This window comes from Eumetopias jubatus, unplaced genomic scaffold (genome assembly GCF_037043125.1).
Source record: "Eumetopias jubatus isolate StellerSeaLion01/CBP00866 unplaced genomic scaffold, mEumJub1_p1.0 scaffold_7, whole genome shotgun sequence".
NCBI classification, from domain to species: Eukaryota; Metazoa; Chordata; class Mammalia; order Carnivora; family Otariidae; genus Eumetopias; species Eumetopias jubatus.
The window spans coordinates 43612067-43629618 of NW_028274813.1; the positions used below are offsets into that span (position 1 = coordinate 43612067).

Below are 17552 nucleotides of genomic sequence, written 5' to 3' on the forward strand. Positions count from 1 at the left end.
TTTTATGTAATATGCTGGTAATCTGTTTATACTATACCTCTTTCAAGTTACGTTGTGCTACCTCCTGAAGATGAGCTTTTAAAGATTCATTTTCTTCTTGAAGATCCTGAAAAAGAATTGGTATGAATTGAATTGATATTCAAGTATAAAAAAGGTGTTTACTTTTGTTTTTAACTTCTCACCTGTAACCATCTCCCTCGATTAGCTAGGTCTTTCTCCTTCTCTTCTAAAACAGTCTTCATGGTATTCAACCGTTCCTCCTTTCCTTTTAATCTGAAAATAAGTTAATAAGAACTATCAGTGAAAATATTACAGAACTATACAACCAAAATTACTGGCGACTGGAGAAGTAGATTTTAGGTTGCAGATAATAAATTAAGAAGTATAGGACGATTGGGGTGCCTGGGTGGCTCAGTCAGATAAGTGCCTGCCTTCAGCTCAGGTCATGATCCCAGGCTCCTGGGATCTAGCCCCACGGGGAGTCTGCTTCTCTCTCTTCCTCTGCCCCTCCCCCTGCTCATCTTGTGTTTTCTCTTTCTGTGTGCTCTTTCTCAAATAAAATCTTAAAAAAAAAAAAAAAAAAGGTATAGGATGATTAAAGAAAAGAGTTCCATCTATCACTGCAGATCCAGATATTGAATAAATTAGGGTAGCCCTACTCTCACCCCATATCATCCTGTTTAAATCAATACCAGCAAATTTAGATCGCTTATTACCTCTGGTTTGGCTATGAAATATATAGTCAGTTTCACAGTGGCTATTAAAATGGGCAAAGAGCAACATCTCAGTCTGAGGTCATATTCAGATTATAAATTATGAAAAATAAGACTTTCCACTCTATCCCCATTCCCATCAAAAAGCTTAAGTTAAATTCTAATGAAAAACTTAAAACCATAACTTTTTGAGATACAATTTCATATTCCTAAAAATACTACTCGAAATTAAATAAAAAGAAACTATGTTTTCATTATAACGGTACTTGATTTGTATTTGACTTGTACATACTTGTATTTAATTTGTGGAAAAGAGATATTAAAGGGAAACGAGAGAAATGGTACTTACAAGTTCTGAAGCTCCTGAATTTGAGAAGTAATAGATAACTGAAATACAAAGAAAAAAGCAGAAAAAAAGCAATTTTATAATTCATTTAATTGACCTTTAGCTTTATGATAAACTTTAAAATGTGTACACTTCAAATTACAAAGATCTTAGCTGAGTTATTCATGCCAAAATGAGAGGTGTTTGGATTCTGCCTTCTCTTGATTCAAATGACAGTAAGAATAACAAATCAAAAATATGAATAAGTCTAAATAATGTGATAATTCTAAAGTTGTGAAAATTAGAGTATTAACTGTACATATACCTCTCTACTGTATCAGAGCTCTTCTTTCCAGTCTTCAAAGCCATCTATCTACTCAACAGTACTCAACATTGTGCTCTTTTTTTTTTTTTACCATACACAGTAATTCAACAGCAACTTTTATCCACCACTGTCTTCTCATAGTTCCTTCAGATTTTGGCTTAAATGTCAGTTCCTCAGATTCTCCTAACCTCTCAGTCTATATTAGAGAACTGTGATCTTTTCATAATACCACACTGTTTCTTTCAACACATGATCTTAAATCATTAACACAGTGCTTTCACAAGTAGAATGAACTCAGGAAATACTGTTGAATAACTTTGGATGAATGGATGAATCCTCACTTCCATGCAATCTCACTCCTTTTTCAGTGAAGCTTTATCAGATTAAATTCACCAAAACCCATCTATGCCCAGTAATCTCGGCTACCTCTGAAATCCCCCAACAAAGTTTGTACTTTGTTCTCTAAGCAAAGGTTGGGCAATACATAGTCTATAACAAAACATTTTAATCCATGCAATTAAAAAAAAAGGTTAAAAAAAGATTTACCAAACTGTTTGGTGTTTAAGTTGGCAAACTAAAATGAAACATTAATACAGAAAACTTTCTAGAAAAGAATTTTTAAAAGTTAAAAAATATATTGAATAAAATATCAAGAACACTTTCTCAAATCAAGCAAAAATAAATAAATAAATAAATAAATAAATAAATAAAAGTACATAACCCAAAATACTTACAGCATACTACTAAAAGTTTTTTCTGAGTAATAAGAAAAAAAACCAAATAAGCTCATAAATACACATACACTAAGAAATCTGTCATGCTATGGCTCTGGGATTTTTACCTGTTGAGCCTTTTCAAGCTGGATATTTCCTATTTCTTCTTTTAGAGCCTCTATTTCCTGTTTCAAATCCTTGACAATGACAAAACAGACAGGATTGGACAATGGAAACACAGAAATTGACATAAAATGCAATGTACAGACAAACACATGAAATTAAATGATATTCACTAAAGTTGATAAACAAACAAAAAAAAACAAAAAAAAACACCCAACACAGTTTTCTCTCCCAATACCTGAATAGTTTTCTCCTTATTAGCAACTTTGAGAACTTCTGCTTCCAGAAGCTCTTCCACAGACTTGATCTTTCCATCCTTTTCATGAATCCTTAGATGAAGAAATGCAGTATTGAACTTTAACAGAAATCATCAAGATCCACCAAGACATAAAAAAACAGCACCAACAGGGGTCATCCAAATCAACTCTTCCCATTTTAAGTAAAACAGCAACATATCTTGCAGATAAGAAGGGAAAAAAATCCTTAAAGTCTTCCTAGAGGGGTGCCTGGGTGGCTCAGTCGGTTGAGCATACCACTCTTGATTTTGGTTCGGGTCATGATCTCAGTATGCTGAGATCAAGCCCAGTGTCGGGCTCAGCACTAACTGTGGAGCCTGCTTAAGATTCTCCCTCCCTCTCCCTTTGCCCCTGCCCATCCCCTCTTTAAGAAAAAAAGGGGGGTATTCCTAAATGAGAATTAATCAGTAAATACCAGATGGGTAAGGCTAATACACACAGAGAAGCAGGTGACCTGCTTCAAAAGTGCACAGAGAATGTTAAGGCTTGCACCCTGAAGAATACTGGGAAGAATCAAGTTTCTCTCAACAATACTGGCTTCCAGAGTTCTGAAAGCAGTGGCAGAACGTATACACAATTATGGCATCAAATTTACAGAGTTCAAGAAGAGGATACATGTTCTCTATATCCAGTATAACCTGGTTGTTTTTTTCAATAGTTCTTACTGCAGAAACAAAATTAACGTGATGCCATAAGTTAAGAAAATGAATGGAATCAATTATAGAAATAGATGTTTTAGCAATCACACTGCACTAGGAAAGCACAGCTAAATTCCCTTAATCCATCAGTAAAAAATCTAGAGTGAAGGTTAAACTAACATACAGCTGTCTAAATTGCACAGAACAAGATTTATGAGCACTAAGAAAATGGACCAAAAGAGAAAGACCAGTTTAAAAATGTCATTACTTACACTTTCTTAAGTTCTTCAACTAGAGATGCAAAAGAAACCTGGAAATAGGAAAGTATCCTACTTAGTAATTTGCTCAAAATATAAATGAATTCAGAAATAGAGGAGTATATTATCCTTAAATTTTCCACTATACCAAAATCCAAATGAGAACAGTAAACCCAGGAATTGATTCTTTCTAGGTTTTTTTTTAATGCTATAATTATGAAAATTAAAAGTACTCTGAAAGTAGCTTTAAGGCTACTGATGGTTAAGTGTAGGCCAAAAGAAAAATCAATAGATACATGTTACAATTAATAATTCTAACCAGATAAGAAGAAAATACAACTAGGAAATTGCCTATTTCAGATAGCTTTTTCTACTGCTATTTAGAGTCTTTCTTTATATTTGTACACTCAAAACTTTTATCACTTCAGTAAGCAGCAATGACATCCTATCTAAAGTACTCTACCCAGTGGCTAGCATACAGCTATCATTCAATAAATTGCAGCTTCTAGTACTGTTAATCAAGTCCCTGATCATTCACAGATTAAAACTATGATTGACAAATTCCACACTGGTGAAAGGAAATAAACAACAGACCTGCTGTATATGAACATAACAGGTTTGTGCATTGTTTAAAAGAGAATAGTTGCAGGATCTACTGAATATATTACCTGATCATTTTGCTTAGCCTTTAAGTCTTGAACTTCTTTCGTCAGAGATGAATTTTCTGTTCTTATTGCCTTTTTCAAAGATACAGAAGCACAATACACTTTTACTTTCTAAAAAATTAGCTATCTTCAAAATATCCTAATTTCTCATTTTTCTTTAGCTGCTTCTTTCCCTCTCTGGAAGGCCCTTGTCACACGTCTACAATTCTGTAACTTCTAGAGATAGCCATTTAATTCATTTATCCCAAGTATTTTTACTTATGTTTCCACAACCTCAAGAGCACAGAGTATACCACTTGTAAAGTCATTTCTCCCCCTAAACTCAAATACATCTTTAAACATTTCTGCCAGCAACCCTGTCCTAATCAAGTTAGTTAGGACTAATGATAATCACAAAACAGAACTGGAGTCTCTCCTTTCCCTGACCTCCAATACTATTTCATGAACTTATGAAGTCTGTTAGTTATCATCTGGGCATGGTGGAGGTGCGGAAGCTTTTTACAAACCAAAAAAAAAAAAAGTATTTCATTAAGACAATGAATGCTACAATCAACTATGCATTTTTGTATTCCTAATAAAATGTTAAATTTAATGGAAAAAAGGTATCATATATTCATTAAATGTGGATAAGTTTTAAAAAGTTATGGGAAAAATCTTAAATTACAGTAATCCCCTTCATGTTCACTGACAAACCACAAGGAAAACAAATGTACAAAAATGTTTTACATTCAGTTCCTCCTCTTTTGTGGCCACTTGAATAAGTCCAGTTTCAAGTAGTTCTTCTACAGTCTTCAACTTCTCATCTTTTTCTTGAATACTGAAATCATAAATTTAAAACATATTAACTATTTTTCAAGGTAAATGCTATCACTGCTAAATATTTTCTATCAATGAACTCCTGTGTCCCTCATTTCTTATAAACTTAATTCTAGGAAGGTTTCTGAGGATCTCTGATCATGGTCTAAATGTACTTCTTTACAAGTAAAATGTGTTCAAGTAATACATGCTTATTTAGGCTAGCCTAAATAAATAAAATCATTGCCACACCTAACACCACAAACCTAATGTAATCCCAAATCAAACCAATCAACAGCATACCACCTTCTTCCATTATGAAGTACAAAGAGCACTTTAAGAATCTAGATTAATATAGTTAATAATTCTGTTACCTCAAATTTGGTAGAAATGAGTCATTAAAATATAATAAGAAAAAGTCTTACCATTTTTCCATTTGTTCCACAACATCTTTATTAGGCTAAAATAAAAATCACCCAAAAAAGGAAAAAAGTTTAATTTTACTAAGTTTGCATGAGGCAAAACTAGTTTAAAAATACAATTCTATGAAACTTGTTTAAATTAGATCCAAAATTTAAGAAGGTGCTCTACACTTGGAAGACTGCTAATAATTAAAGAATTATTTAATTCAGAAAACACAAGACAGAAGAGAAGCAGCTACACAAAAGACACAAAAAAAGACAAAGTATACTATGAGCTAGCAAAATGAGTTAGTTTTTAATTGCCATAAAAGAAAATCTTAAGAATAAAGAAGAGAATGTGCCTTAATTCTATGTCAATTCCATTCTTCAAATATGAAAAATCCAAGGCTCTAAAGCCTTGAAGACGAGGAAGGAGACTTTGTTCTTTCTTCTTCTAAATTGATTTTTTGACTTTTTAAAAACTAAGGTATAACATTTATATGGGCAAGTGCAAAAATCCTGTATACAAAGCAATTAATTTTTAACATGTAGATATTATGTGACCACCACCTAGACCAATATATAGAATGTTTTAAAACTGATTATAAATTGCAGGAGCAACACATGAATATATTCTCCTTACAAGGAGAATTTAATGCCTTACAAGGCATTAAAACATGACATGTAAGCTGACCCCTACTTCTAACCACTTCCCTTCTAGCATCTCCCCAGAAACACAAAAGTCCCCACTGCTATAATTTATTTTGTATCCAGAAGAGGGGCTTCCTCCTTAGCATTCCCAAGCCTTCAGGCAGCTAAGCAGCCTACCAAAACAGGCTTCAGGTGTTTTGCTTTGAACATTTTTTCTGCCCATCCCATTCCCTACCTGTACTCCTGATTGTGCTAGTTTCTTACTCTCCCCCCAATTTTATTATAACCATTTTCACAAATACTATTAATTTTTCCATTGCCAAATCCAAGTCCTAAGACTCCACTTCTTACATATTTCTAAAATTAACCCCCTTCTCTTCAATGCCTTAGGTTAGGCCCTCAGCTTCATTCATCTCAAATATCACAGTACCACACCATTCTTCTCTCTGACTGTTGCCTATAAGGAATATTCTGTGAGGGATACAGGAAGAACTTCCCAATGGGAAAAATTTCCCTATCACCAGAAAGGAGACGGAGTTGTCAAAAGTATATTAAGTCAGGTTTATAAACTATGAAAATAAATCATGCAAGAAGTTTACAAATCTTTCACCAAGATGGGTTTTTGTCCATCTTTATTTTTGATGATGGCCATCTCACATAAGATTGAACAGGCGCAGTTGGGTGGCTCAGTCAGTTAAGCATTGGACTCTTAATTCCAGATGAGATCATGATCTCGGTCGAGAGACTGAGCCCTGCATCGCGGCTTCACGCTGGGTGTGGAGCCTGCTTGGGATTCTCCCTCTCCCTCTGTCCCTCCCCCACCACCTCTCCCCACTCCCTCCCAGCTAACACACACACTATCTCTTTAAAAAAAAAAAAAAAGATTTAAAAAAAATTTGTGGCTGTGTATGGTGATGTTAACTATTAACTAGACTTGTTGTGATCATTTCACATTATCTACATATAAGCCCATCTGAAACTAATGTTTTATGTCAATTACATCTCAATTAAAAAAAGACAACACTATTAAGTCCAAGTTATCTGCACCTTAATCACTTATTGTATTATACCTTTAATCCTACACACTTCTCCCTCACACAAATTCAAATACCTCATTGTTACCAGAGTGATCTAAAATGCTGACAAAACACTTATTCATCCTTGCAATATCTTTCAGGGATTTACCAACATGCTAGATCAAGTTCATGGTCCATACACAGCATACAAAAAGTCCTTCATGATCACGCCTTAGCCAATCTTTCTCTACTCCTTACACTGCATACTTTGCACTTCTACAACATGCCAACTAACTCTGAATACACCAGTCTGGCCACACACCGCTATGACTTTTAACACTATTCCCTCAGCCTGGATTTCCCTTTAGCTGTTGGGCAAGTTTGGCAGGCCCTTCTCTGTGGTACCTCTTCACCCTCACTGTCCTTCAGATAGAATTCATTATCTCTTCCTCTAATGCTGTACCACAGTTCAAAAATTTTATTCATCATACTTTTCTGTGTTACATATCTATCTTCACACTAGAAGCCATATTCCTGAAGGCAGGAACCAAGTCTCATTCATCTCTGTAGCTTCAGCATGGAGCACAGCATCTAGCATATACTCAATTCATAAACATGTAAACATGTAATGAAATTAATTTCCTTTAACAAAGTTAGTTTAACATGTACTGTTGCTCATCAGCTTATCAAATACTCAACTGCAGAAAAGTGACCAGCTGAGCATCCATCCAACCTTTTTTACTTTATATATTGGCCTAACCCAATCCAATTTTGTTCTCCCCAATTTCCAAAACTACATTTTATACAATAATAAATAATAAATTCTTCTGCAATAAAACACAAACAGGCAAACAGGCAACAGGGCAAAGAGAAAAAATTTCCTACTCCTATAGTTTTTACTCAATAAAAATCTACTACAGTAAGAATAAAAATGCTGCTACTTTGCTATTAAAAAAAAAGGGGGGGGGATAACTCAGAACCCTGCCTCCCCAGAAGTTTTATTTTATTTTGAATAAATGAGATACTAGTAACTGATTTATTTGCATCATTGGGATTATCATACAGGCTTATATCCACATGGAGCCTTCCCTTCTTTAATGTATAAACAGGTTATCTTACCTGGTATTTGTTGTCTTTCTGCTTCCTACACCTAAAGAAACAACAACTTGGCACCATCACTGGTTTCTGTTTCAATAAGCTCAATCTTTTCCTCCCAGATAAAAATCCATGGAGCAAAAAGACTGATTTTTTTTTTTTATGTAACTAAACTGTTCATGTCTCAACTGTCACTTAGAATTCTGACTGCTGGATAGGAAGGGGTTAAAGAAAGGTGGAAATCGAAAAAATTAAGATTATACTAATCTTCATCTCTTCTTTCACTAGTGATAGCAATAAAAATGACCAGAGAAGAAGCCAAAGAGATGGTTCTTTGGTCGGCCAAGACGAGAGAGCTAAGTCACAACTATAACCAAAACACACCATCATAGTTACATGCTTTCTAAGCTATTTTTAAAAGAGAGAGCTTTAAGAACAAGAAAAATTCTAAGAATTACCAAAGAGCAAATCTTAAATTAGTACCACAAAGTAACTTTTCCCTAATCAAATTCTTTTAAATAAATTTAAAAAATGTGGCTATAAAATTTTGTTTTGTGGACTGTTCATTAAACTTCCTAAAACTATTCTTCATTAAAACAAAACCTATCTCATGAAAAAAGTTGTTATTTTAACAGAATATCTAAAAGTACATGGAAACCTTAGTAGTAGATAGAAGGCTGATTCAGTTAAGGTAGAAATTAGGGGATTTTCTTTTTAATATTAACTTCCACACATATGGGGAATTTTACCTAAGATATTAGAATGGCAATTCTTAAGTCATCATATTCTCTTTAAGGAAAAGAAAAATGTAAGGCTAGTGGTTTTGTTCTTGTCTAATGATGGAGAATACATTTTTAGTACAGAACTAAAAGATTAAAAGATTCTAAAAGTTAAAAGATTTGCAAAGATTCCTGTTTTCTTTACATGTAAGAGTTACCAGCACCTTTAACACTGGAATTCCAGGACAGAGTCATACATTTCTAGGCATTTGTTTTAACTCCCGTGAAGTTAATTTAAGGAAGTATTTAAAACCTTATACACGGAAATAAGTGTTCCAGAATCTCTATAACCAACTCACAACTTAACATTCTGCTTTTCTGGGTAAGAAATAACACAACCAAAAATTATCAATCACGTTTTACCTCTTTGAAGTCATTAATGTTGCATCTCACACCTGGTATTTTTTTTTTAAAGATTCTATTTATTTATTTGAGAGAGAGAATGAGATAGAGAGACCATGAGAGGGGGGAGGGTCCGGGGAGAAGCAGACTCACTGCTGAGCAGGGAGCCCAACGCGGGACTCGATCCTGGGACTCCAGGATCATGACCTGAGCCGAAGGCAGTTACTCAACCAACTGAGCCACCCAGGCGCCCTCACGCCTGGTATTTTATGTAGCTACTAAAATACAGCTAAACTGTAACCAGAGACTCTAAGACACATCCAGACTTCAGAGATGATAAATTGAGGGGGAGAATTCTTACAATTGATGAAATGTATTTTATAAGCCATACCACAACAAAGAGAAACGAGAATAAGACTTAAAAAATTATTTTAGGATTACAGTGGCATGAAGTCATGTCCCCGCACTGCACTAAATATCATCAGTTTAGCATTATCTCCTCTAGTGCCTTTTGTTTGCACGGGTAAACTATATACAAAGTAATAAAGAATACACAAGGCACTAACATATTCAAGAGGGGAAGGAGAATAAGTACATTTCTTAAACAGATGTTAACAAATACTTCCACAGTATTTGGCACAGCTACTTTACACCAATTCAATACCTGCACAATGTGAATTTTAAAATAAAAAAGAAAGCATGCATCTGTGAAAAGAAGTGCTATCATTTGCAGTAATTTACATTTCAGCTTCTAATACAAGCTCCCAAATTTAACACTATTAGAAAAACATTCAAAGCTTCTATTTTAATGTGTCATCTAATATCAAGAGTTTCTAGAATATTTTTAAACACTGGAATCTGAAGAGCTCTGTAGGAGAAAAGTCTGAAGGCAACTCTTAGGAACAGCCAAAGGATGTACACTGCCTGGGGCTCTAGTTTATGAAGCCATGCTTACTAAGGCTGCTATAGTTTTGATGGCTTGCTATAAATACAGAAGAGTCCGATGACAGTAGGGGGTAGAGAGGAGATGAAAAAATAAATATTTCAAGGGAAAGGAATTAAGGTTTAAGATGCCTGCTTAATGCCAATCACTAGGCTAAGCACTACACATAAACTTCCCCATTTAAATCTAACAAGCTTATGATGTAAATAAAATCTCAGTGTGAAAGATTTGGAATGAAAGGTCTCAGAAAGGTTAAGCAATCTGATCAACATCACTCTGCTTTTAAGTGCTGGTAGCAGGTTTCAAACCCACTCTTTTTTAAGAAACCATGTTGCCTTAGAAAAAAGGCTCCAAAAGTGAAAGATTTTTATCCTGAGAGCCAAATGTATCAAAATGACTTAAATGCTTTTTATGTATTCTATTGCACTTTTTTTTTAAGTGCTTATAAAAAGGAAGTTAGCATTAGCTTCCCCTCAGGGAAGAAAAAATATTTTCCTTAGACACTTGATAAGCACAAGATGAACAGATGCAATGAAAAGATACATCCATACTTCGGAAAAACTCCTCAAAATGAATGAGTTGGTTAATATTTAAGAAGAACCAGATCTTTTTAATATTAGATATTTCTGCCTTGTAATGCATGAAAAGCCTTACCTGTTCAGAAACAAGAGTTTGTAGCTTCTGAACTTCTAACTGTAATGCTTTGTTTTGGTCATTTAGAATCTGAAAAAAGAAATCTCAATTTACTGTTTTATTAAGAAAAGATAACAAAGCAATCATTTGAATAGGTTAAAAAAAAAAATTCCCCCAATTCAAACCCATATTATCCCTTTAAGTATTCTTAAAGTGACAGGTGAATTATATACTGATATAACAATGCTAATCTCATGTGGTTTCATTTTTCATTTTCAGTGAATATATTTCCAAAATATAGAAATACAGTACTAGTATAAACTACATGTACAATGACCTCTAAAACAAGTTTTGACTAAGCCCCCCAATTCAGTCATGTGCTTTATCCCAAAATAGTGTTTCACGTGTATTTCAAAGAACTGAAACCACTTGTGCCAATGAATTCTGGGAAATTCTGTTTTCTTAAGTGAATATTTACAGGATTCTTATTAAATAAAAGCAAAAAAAAGAAGAAGAAGAAGAAGAATGCAAATCTCATACACATGAGAAGATGCACCCCAGCAATAAGACTGCTTTCCAATACTCAAGCTGAGCAGCCGTGACCAGAAGCTAGCACTGCACCGACAATGGAGGCAGTTAAAACCATCACAAACTACCAACTGGAAACTACAGCAGAGCAAAGACTGAAGCAAAACAAGTATCAAAAGTCTATTATAAGAACAGATAAGATAATCTAGGCAAAAAGTTTATGATAACATTCACTGTCTGTATAAGCCCCAAATAAACTATAGAAACATTGCTTCAGGGTGATTTCATATAAAAAACTAGTATTTCTAGACTCATTTCAACTGAAAACTATAGAAGGTTGTTCTAAGCTCAGTTGACAAGCTTAATCACAAACCTTAAAGTCTTCCATTTTGTTTGAAATTTCACACTGTAGCTGTTCTTCAAGCAATCTTATTTGATCATCCTTAACATGAATACTATGAGAAAAAAAATCAATTAAAACAATTCATATTCAAAGGTTCACATAAATTATATGCACAACTATCAGTTATGAGTACCAATAACTTCTGCAATTATACCTGAATATAAATGTACAAATGGCTCCATGTACAGCAATGCTTTACTCACCTTTTTTGCATCTTTTCCAGTTCATGTGCAGCAGCAGCCTGTGTTTGGAATGGGATGAGAATTAAACCATTCCTTAGGAAGCACTCCAAACTATTCTTTCCCTTATTTTTATATACCGAAAAGCTGTATTTCCATATATTTGAAGTAAAAGTTAAAGCAATATCTACACATTTCCGTAATACATTTTGCTGTCCAATAATTTGGACTTCTCACTGGTCAAATTTTATCCAAATAAAAGTATATCCTTTTTTGATTAAATAGAAGGCTAAAACAAATCAGCACATTAACAATGTTTTCATGGATTCTTCTGAGATCTTAAATGTGATCAATTCATTTGATCAAACATGAGTTTCAACATGAAAGTAGTACCATGTAGGTGGGTTTTGAGTGTTATGGTGAAATAGAAGAGGCTTTCAACAATATGCCATGCAGCCAAACACAAGTAACCATTATATTTACTATGTATATGAATGAAATTAGGGCTTGCAATAGTAAGTATAGACAAGGTCAAATTCTGAAAGTAAATGCTCAACAGCAATAAAGATCTACCTGTTCATTTGCCAGGGCCTGTAACTTTTGCACTTCGGCTTTTAATAAGAAATTCATATTCTGTATATCCTAGAATAAGAAGGAAATATTAAAAATATTTAATATAACTGACTTTAAAATTGGTAAAGCATCTCTTCTACCTAAGTAAAGGTCTCAAAGCGAAGGCCTCAAATCACAATTTCTTAAATAGGAAAAGGAAATCATCAATTCCTGTTATTTAACATATTTCCCAAATTACTGTGAATTACATCATGTGAGAAAAGCCCTCTGAACTTCTCTTCTTGGAAGGCTAAAGAGGATTTTATAGTTTAATAAAGAGTAGACACTTTTCAAATGACTTTAGAGTATTTTCCATTCTTCATAGATGGTCATACTGATTACCATATTAGGGTAATTCAAAGCTTATAAAATACTGTTGCCATTTATCAGGATTACTGTACCTTAAGTTCCTCCTCTTTACTTGTTAAGTGATCATGTTCATTTGCTAAAGAATCTTCAGTCTGTTTTATCTGCTTATCCTTTTCAGCAATCCTTTAACAGGAAATACATTTTTACATATAAACATTTTGAAGTCAAGTCACAAATCAAAGGATTAAAAGCCTTAAATATGCTCATGCTTAAGTAGTTTCTCATGCATCTGCACCCTCCATTTCTGTAGCTCCTTTCAGTTTAGTAATATCTATCACATACATTACTACAACTCCCTAAGATACATACCCCTTTTTTAAAACTTGAGGTAAAAAGAAGTAATTATTTTAAGCTCACAAACCTGGTAATGCCAAAGCCAGATTTTAGGTCTTCTGAACTCAAGTGAGCCCTGTCTATGCCAATTAAAAAATATACTAAAAACAGAACCTTGTTTTGGGTATACCACCATACAGTTAAAATACAAAGTAGGTAAAACTACTTACTAGGCACAAAAACTAACTTACTTCCATTAATCTCAAACTACAATTCTCTCTTCCACTACTAAACCCCAAATACAAAAAGGTTCCCCAACTCTTTTTATGATGAAGACATAAAAACACAAAATGTGCAATGTTTAGGAACTCAACTCACTGAGGGAGGGAGGAGAGCAAAAGTTGCTCCAGATCTAGTTAAGAGTATTTTCTGAACAAGTCAGAATATAAAGTAAATCATAAGTGTTGATGGAACAGGTATCATTTAGTGGTGACTAAGCAATTACAAGAGAAGTGTAGAAAGGCAGGCTTACACTTTATGTAACTCTTCTGCTAGAACTGAAGCAGAGGTCTAAGAAAGAAAAACAGTGTCAACATAAAAGCATTTAAGAAAAAGTCTAAAAGTTGTACAATAATCAAACAGAGCTTTAAAAATTAAATTAATGTATAAAAAATTGTTAAGGCAGTATTTGGCCCGTGATGACTGTTCAGTAAATAGTAGCTATTATTCTGAAAGCAACTTTGATCACCAACAACCAGTATTAGGGAATTACATAGCATAAGACAGTTCAAATGAAAACAAATCACCAGGCCTGGAAATTATACAACTAACAAGTACCAAATACACAGGAAAAACACCTACAAAGGCCATGTTTCATCTTTATCTTAGGAACAACTTCCAATAATAAAATCATACAGTTCATGGGTACAATAACAATTAAGTCATTTGGTAATAACCATGCTCATCTTTACTTTTCAAAAACATACTTATAGCATTCTCTAAGTATTTAATTCCTGGTAAATTTTCTAGAGCTACCTTCTCAGCTAACTTAAGATTTCAATTCACTTTGGAGTTGATCATATATATATGTACACTGACATACAAACATCCTCTTCTATAGTAAAAAGTTCTTACACAATTCATTTTAGACTATAGTTTCTACAAAGAAAACATACTAGAAAAAAATATGTGCAATCTCATAGTTTTGGGAGTTTGAAATTGCCTGAACCTTAAAAACAAGTTAATGTTAAAATTACTTTTTAACATAGAAAAAGCTGGTACTTTTTCTACAATTTTTAGAATTTTAAAGTTGAGGAGCTGAAATTGAAACAAACAGTATGTATATCACAGAAATAAGTACTTACAAGGTTTTTTTCTTTTTTCTTAATGTTGTATTATAGATATATACACTTTAGACTATATCTATGTTGCACAGCAATATTGCCAAAGAATAACAGGTCTAACAATACAACTTGAAAACTCTGGAAGGTGCCCCACTCACTGAACAGAAGTTTTAAAATGATCTTTTTGCCTACATAATCTGAGATTATGTATTAACATATAGTATTACATTATTAACATACTGCTACCATCTGAGTGTATATAAAGTTTTCCCTTATGGTTAGTCAGTATTTAGTAAGCATTTTTAATATATAAACCACTATTCCTAACACCATTTGGCCAATTTCTTCTGTTCTGTGTCAAGATTATGCACATTTCTTCCTTCTATGGTAGAAACTCGCCATTAGTTGGATTTGGATTTTTTTCTTGGTGTTTTCCCACAGCACTATACATAATTATCAGAGTGCTCCGCTATCAGGATCATCACTGTTGATTCATGGACCAGTTTCCCAACTACTAATCCAGTGCTTGGCATTCAACAGGCATTCAGGTGATTAATTTAATGGCTAGGAATTATATTATATTATATTATGTTATATAATGTCATTATTAAATTATATATATTTTATATTATATTATTATAATATATATTAGAAATGACAAGCAATATGAAAGCACAATTACCTGGGCTGCTATCTGGGAATGGAATTGTTGAATTTGAGCTTTCAAAGCCTCGTTCTGCTCCAAAATATCCTTTCATAAGTAACAACCAAAAAGGAGGGGGGGGGAAAGTGTGCTGTTAACAAATATACCAATGTACATGAACAAAATGAGGTACAAACTTCTGTTTATCTTTAAAAAGGCATTCTTAGATTCCAAAGCCATAATTTAAACAACAATGACTAGGGACTCTATTTTTAGAGTTGTTGTAGAAGGTAAAAATTAAGAGTAAGTTGTGTTGCCCCTAATCTAACACAAAGAATTTAAGACTGTGAGGACATCTTTAAGCACATATTCAAACACACCATATTGTGACAACTGCTCAAAAATTAAGTTATAATTATTCATCACCACTCCACAATTAAGATAAGGTAGACTACCCGCTCTCTTCTAGAGAGACACATCCAGCCACCGCCTGCTTTTATTTTTCAAAAAGGGAGAGAGAATTAGATACCTGAACTTGCATTTGTAAAGACTCTTCTTTGGTCACCCTTTTTTGCTCTGATTCCATTAACTGCATTAGTCTTTGCTCCAACTGTTGTTTTGATACCAAGGTATCTGTGAGCTTACTATGCAGACTCTGTACTTCATTTTCTTTGGCCACAAATTTGCTCTGTAAATCTGTAACAAAACATAGCATTTTACAAAGTTCTCTTCCTTTGCCTGGTTACTACCATTCATCTTTAGCACAGGCATTATCTCCTCCAGAAAAAAACTCCTTGAATCTCTCCTCTTCTTCCCCTCCTGCACATGGCTCCCCTGTGTATTCTAGGCTTACCTTTATCATAGAACCTGCCACACTGTACTAATTCTTCTCTTCGCCCAGGAAGTAAGCTTTCTGAAAACAGAATTGCCTCTTCTCTATATCCAGAGCAGTGTCCAAGGCTTGGTACACAGTACATACTCAAAAATGTGTTAAGTGAATGGTACATGAATGTTTAAAACTATTGTATCATTTCTTGAAAGCATTCTTTATTTCCCCAAAGACACTTTAGTGAGTTATCGAGTGAATCTCTTATAAATTCCCTATACTTTCCTACTTGGAAAACAGAGAAAGATGCTGATGGCTGACAAATGTCCTGGTGTAGAATGAAGTACAACTTTTCTGTCTGCTTCTCTTCTTACCAATGACCCCAAAACAACAAAGAAAATGAGAAACAAACACAAACTATCTTTGATGCAATCAGAAACTAACTCCAAATCCAGAAATTAAGATAAAATGAACGGAGAGATAGATAATCACTAACTTGGAAGGGGAAGGTGTTCAGGAAATCTGGAAAGGCTCAGGAAATGGAGATACTAGGTATCATGAGAGCTACCTCTTGGCTCCATAAAACAAACAAGTCCACCACCAACACCACCACCACCAAGGAAGAGAGGCAAATATAGGGAAAAGGAGAAAATGTGTGTGTGTGCATATTTTAAGATGTTACTGCCATAACAAGACACTAATAACAGAATGAAACCCAACTCAAAAAAGAACTCCTTATAATTAAACATAATGGTCATATCCAGGGTTAGAACTCAGAAGAGCATAATTATTTCTTTACCAGCAATAGTGAAAGTTAAAACACTGAATTAATGCCTTCAAACTTCTGTGGGAAAAATTATTTATAACCTAGAACTCTCCATCCAGCCAAACTACCAATCAAGCATGAAGGTAGAAAAAATAAAAACATTTTCAGATATGCAAAGCCTTAACCAATGTACTTAAAGGCATACTCTCATGGGACTAAAAGATATGTGACTAAATGAGGGAGGAAAGCAAGAAAGATGGTGGTAACACGGTATCCAGAACACTGGTAGTCTCAGGAAGACAGCTATGGAGCCAACCTAGAAAATACACAAGTCCTGAAACAGGAAGACAGAAGACTCCAGAAAGAAAAACTGAAAAGATTCTCCATTACCTCATATGTTGAGAGGTGGGCAGAGGAGAGAGGGTAAGAGTTTAACCACAGGTAAAATTTTAAATCATAAAATAAGGATCAAACAACTTAAAAACATAAAGCAGTAATTAGCTCAAGAAATTAAACAACATTGTTCATGAGAAGAACTGCAGTTTTAATATTTCTCTTGGCTCAGGACTGAGTTTCACTGTCATAATGATGTCAACAACGAATACTGACATGATCAAGAAGTATGCGTAACCATATTGGTAGAATGAGGGGAAGGTGGGAGGAATGGTGTGGGAGTTAAGACCTCATTTCCTGAAATAAAAGTCAACAGATACCTATTAAGAGATAGCAATATGTGTACAAATAGTATGTGTATTTAGAAATATGATGGAGAATACCAAAAGCAAAATGACTGCTTCTGTTGAGAGTGAGGTTTTATGGTTTACAGTTACATAGTTTATAGAGAAATATAGTTTATAGCTCAATTCTTTTGTCAAAATTCTTATGTGCTTCATTGATGAA

The 17552-nt window shown here is 34.0% G+C and overlaps 1 protein-coding gene across 9 annotated transcripts in view; it reads right to left on the reverse strand.

Annotated features, from left to right (window-relative positions):
- KTN1 (kinectin 1) overlaps nt 1-17552 on the reverse strand; it is a 116125-nt gene that overhangs the window by 32431 nt on the left and 66142 nt on the right. For 5 of the 9 annotated variants that reach the window (XM_028111693.2, XM_028111447.2, XM_028111388.2 and 2 more), the window contains exons 11-27: nt 15590-15756; nt 15100-15168; nt 13607-13644; nt 12834-12924; nt 12394-12462; nt 11845-11882; nt 11612-11693; nt 10732-10800; nt 5276-5310; nt 4782-4872; nt 4059-4127; nt 3406-3443; nt 2438-2528; nt 2205-2273; nt 1063-1100; nt 183-273; nt 38-106 (exon numbers count right to left, since the gene is read on the reverse strand). In XM_028111693.2, the coding sequence (XP_027967494.2) occupies nt 38-106; nt 183-273; nt 1063-1100; nt 2205-2273; nt 2438-2528; nt 3406-3443; nt 4059-4127; nt 4782-4872; nt 5276-5310; nt 10732-10800; nt 11612-11693; nt 11845-11882; nt 12394-12462; nt 12834-12924; nt 13607-13644; nt 15100-15168; nt 15590-15756 (1214 nt within the window). The remainder of the gene's footprint in view (nt 1-37; nt 107-182; nt 274-1062; nt 1101-2204; nt 2274-2437; nt 2529-3405; nt 3444-4058; nt 4128-4781; nt 4873-5275; nt 5311-10731; nt 10801-11611; nt 11694-11844; nt 11883-12393; nt 12463-12833; nt 12925-13606; nt 13645-15099; nt 15169-15589; nt 15757-17552) is intronic. The other 4 variants (XM_088024582.1, XM_088024581.1, XM_028111611.2 and 1 more) reach the window with 1 other exon arrangement.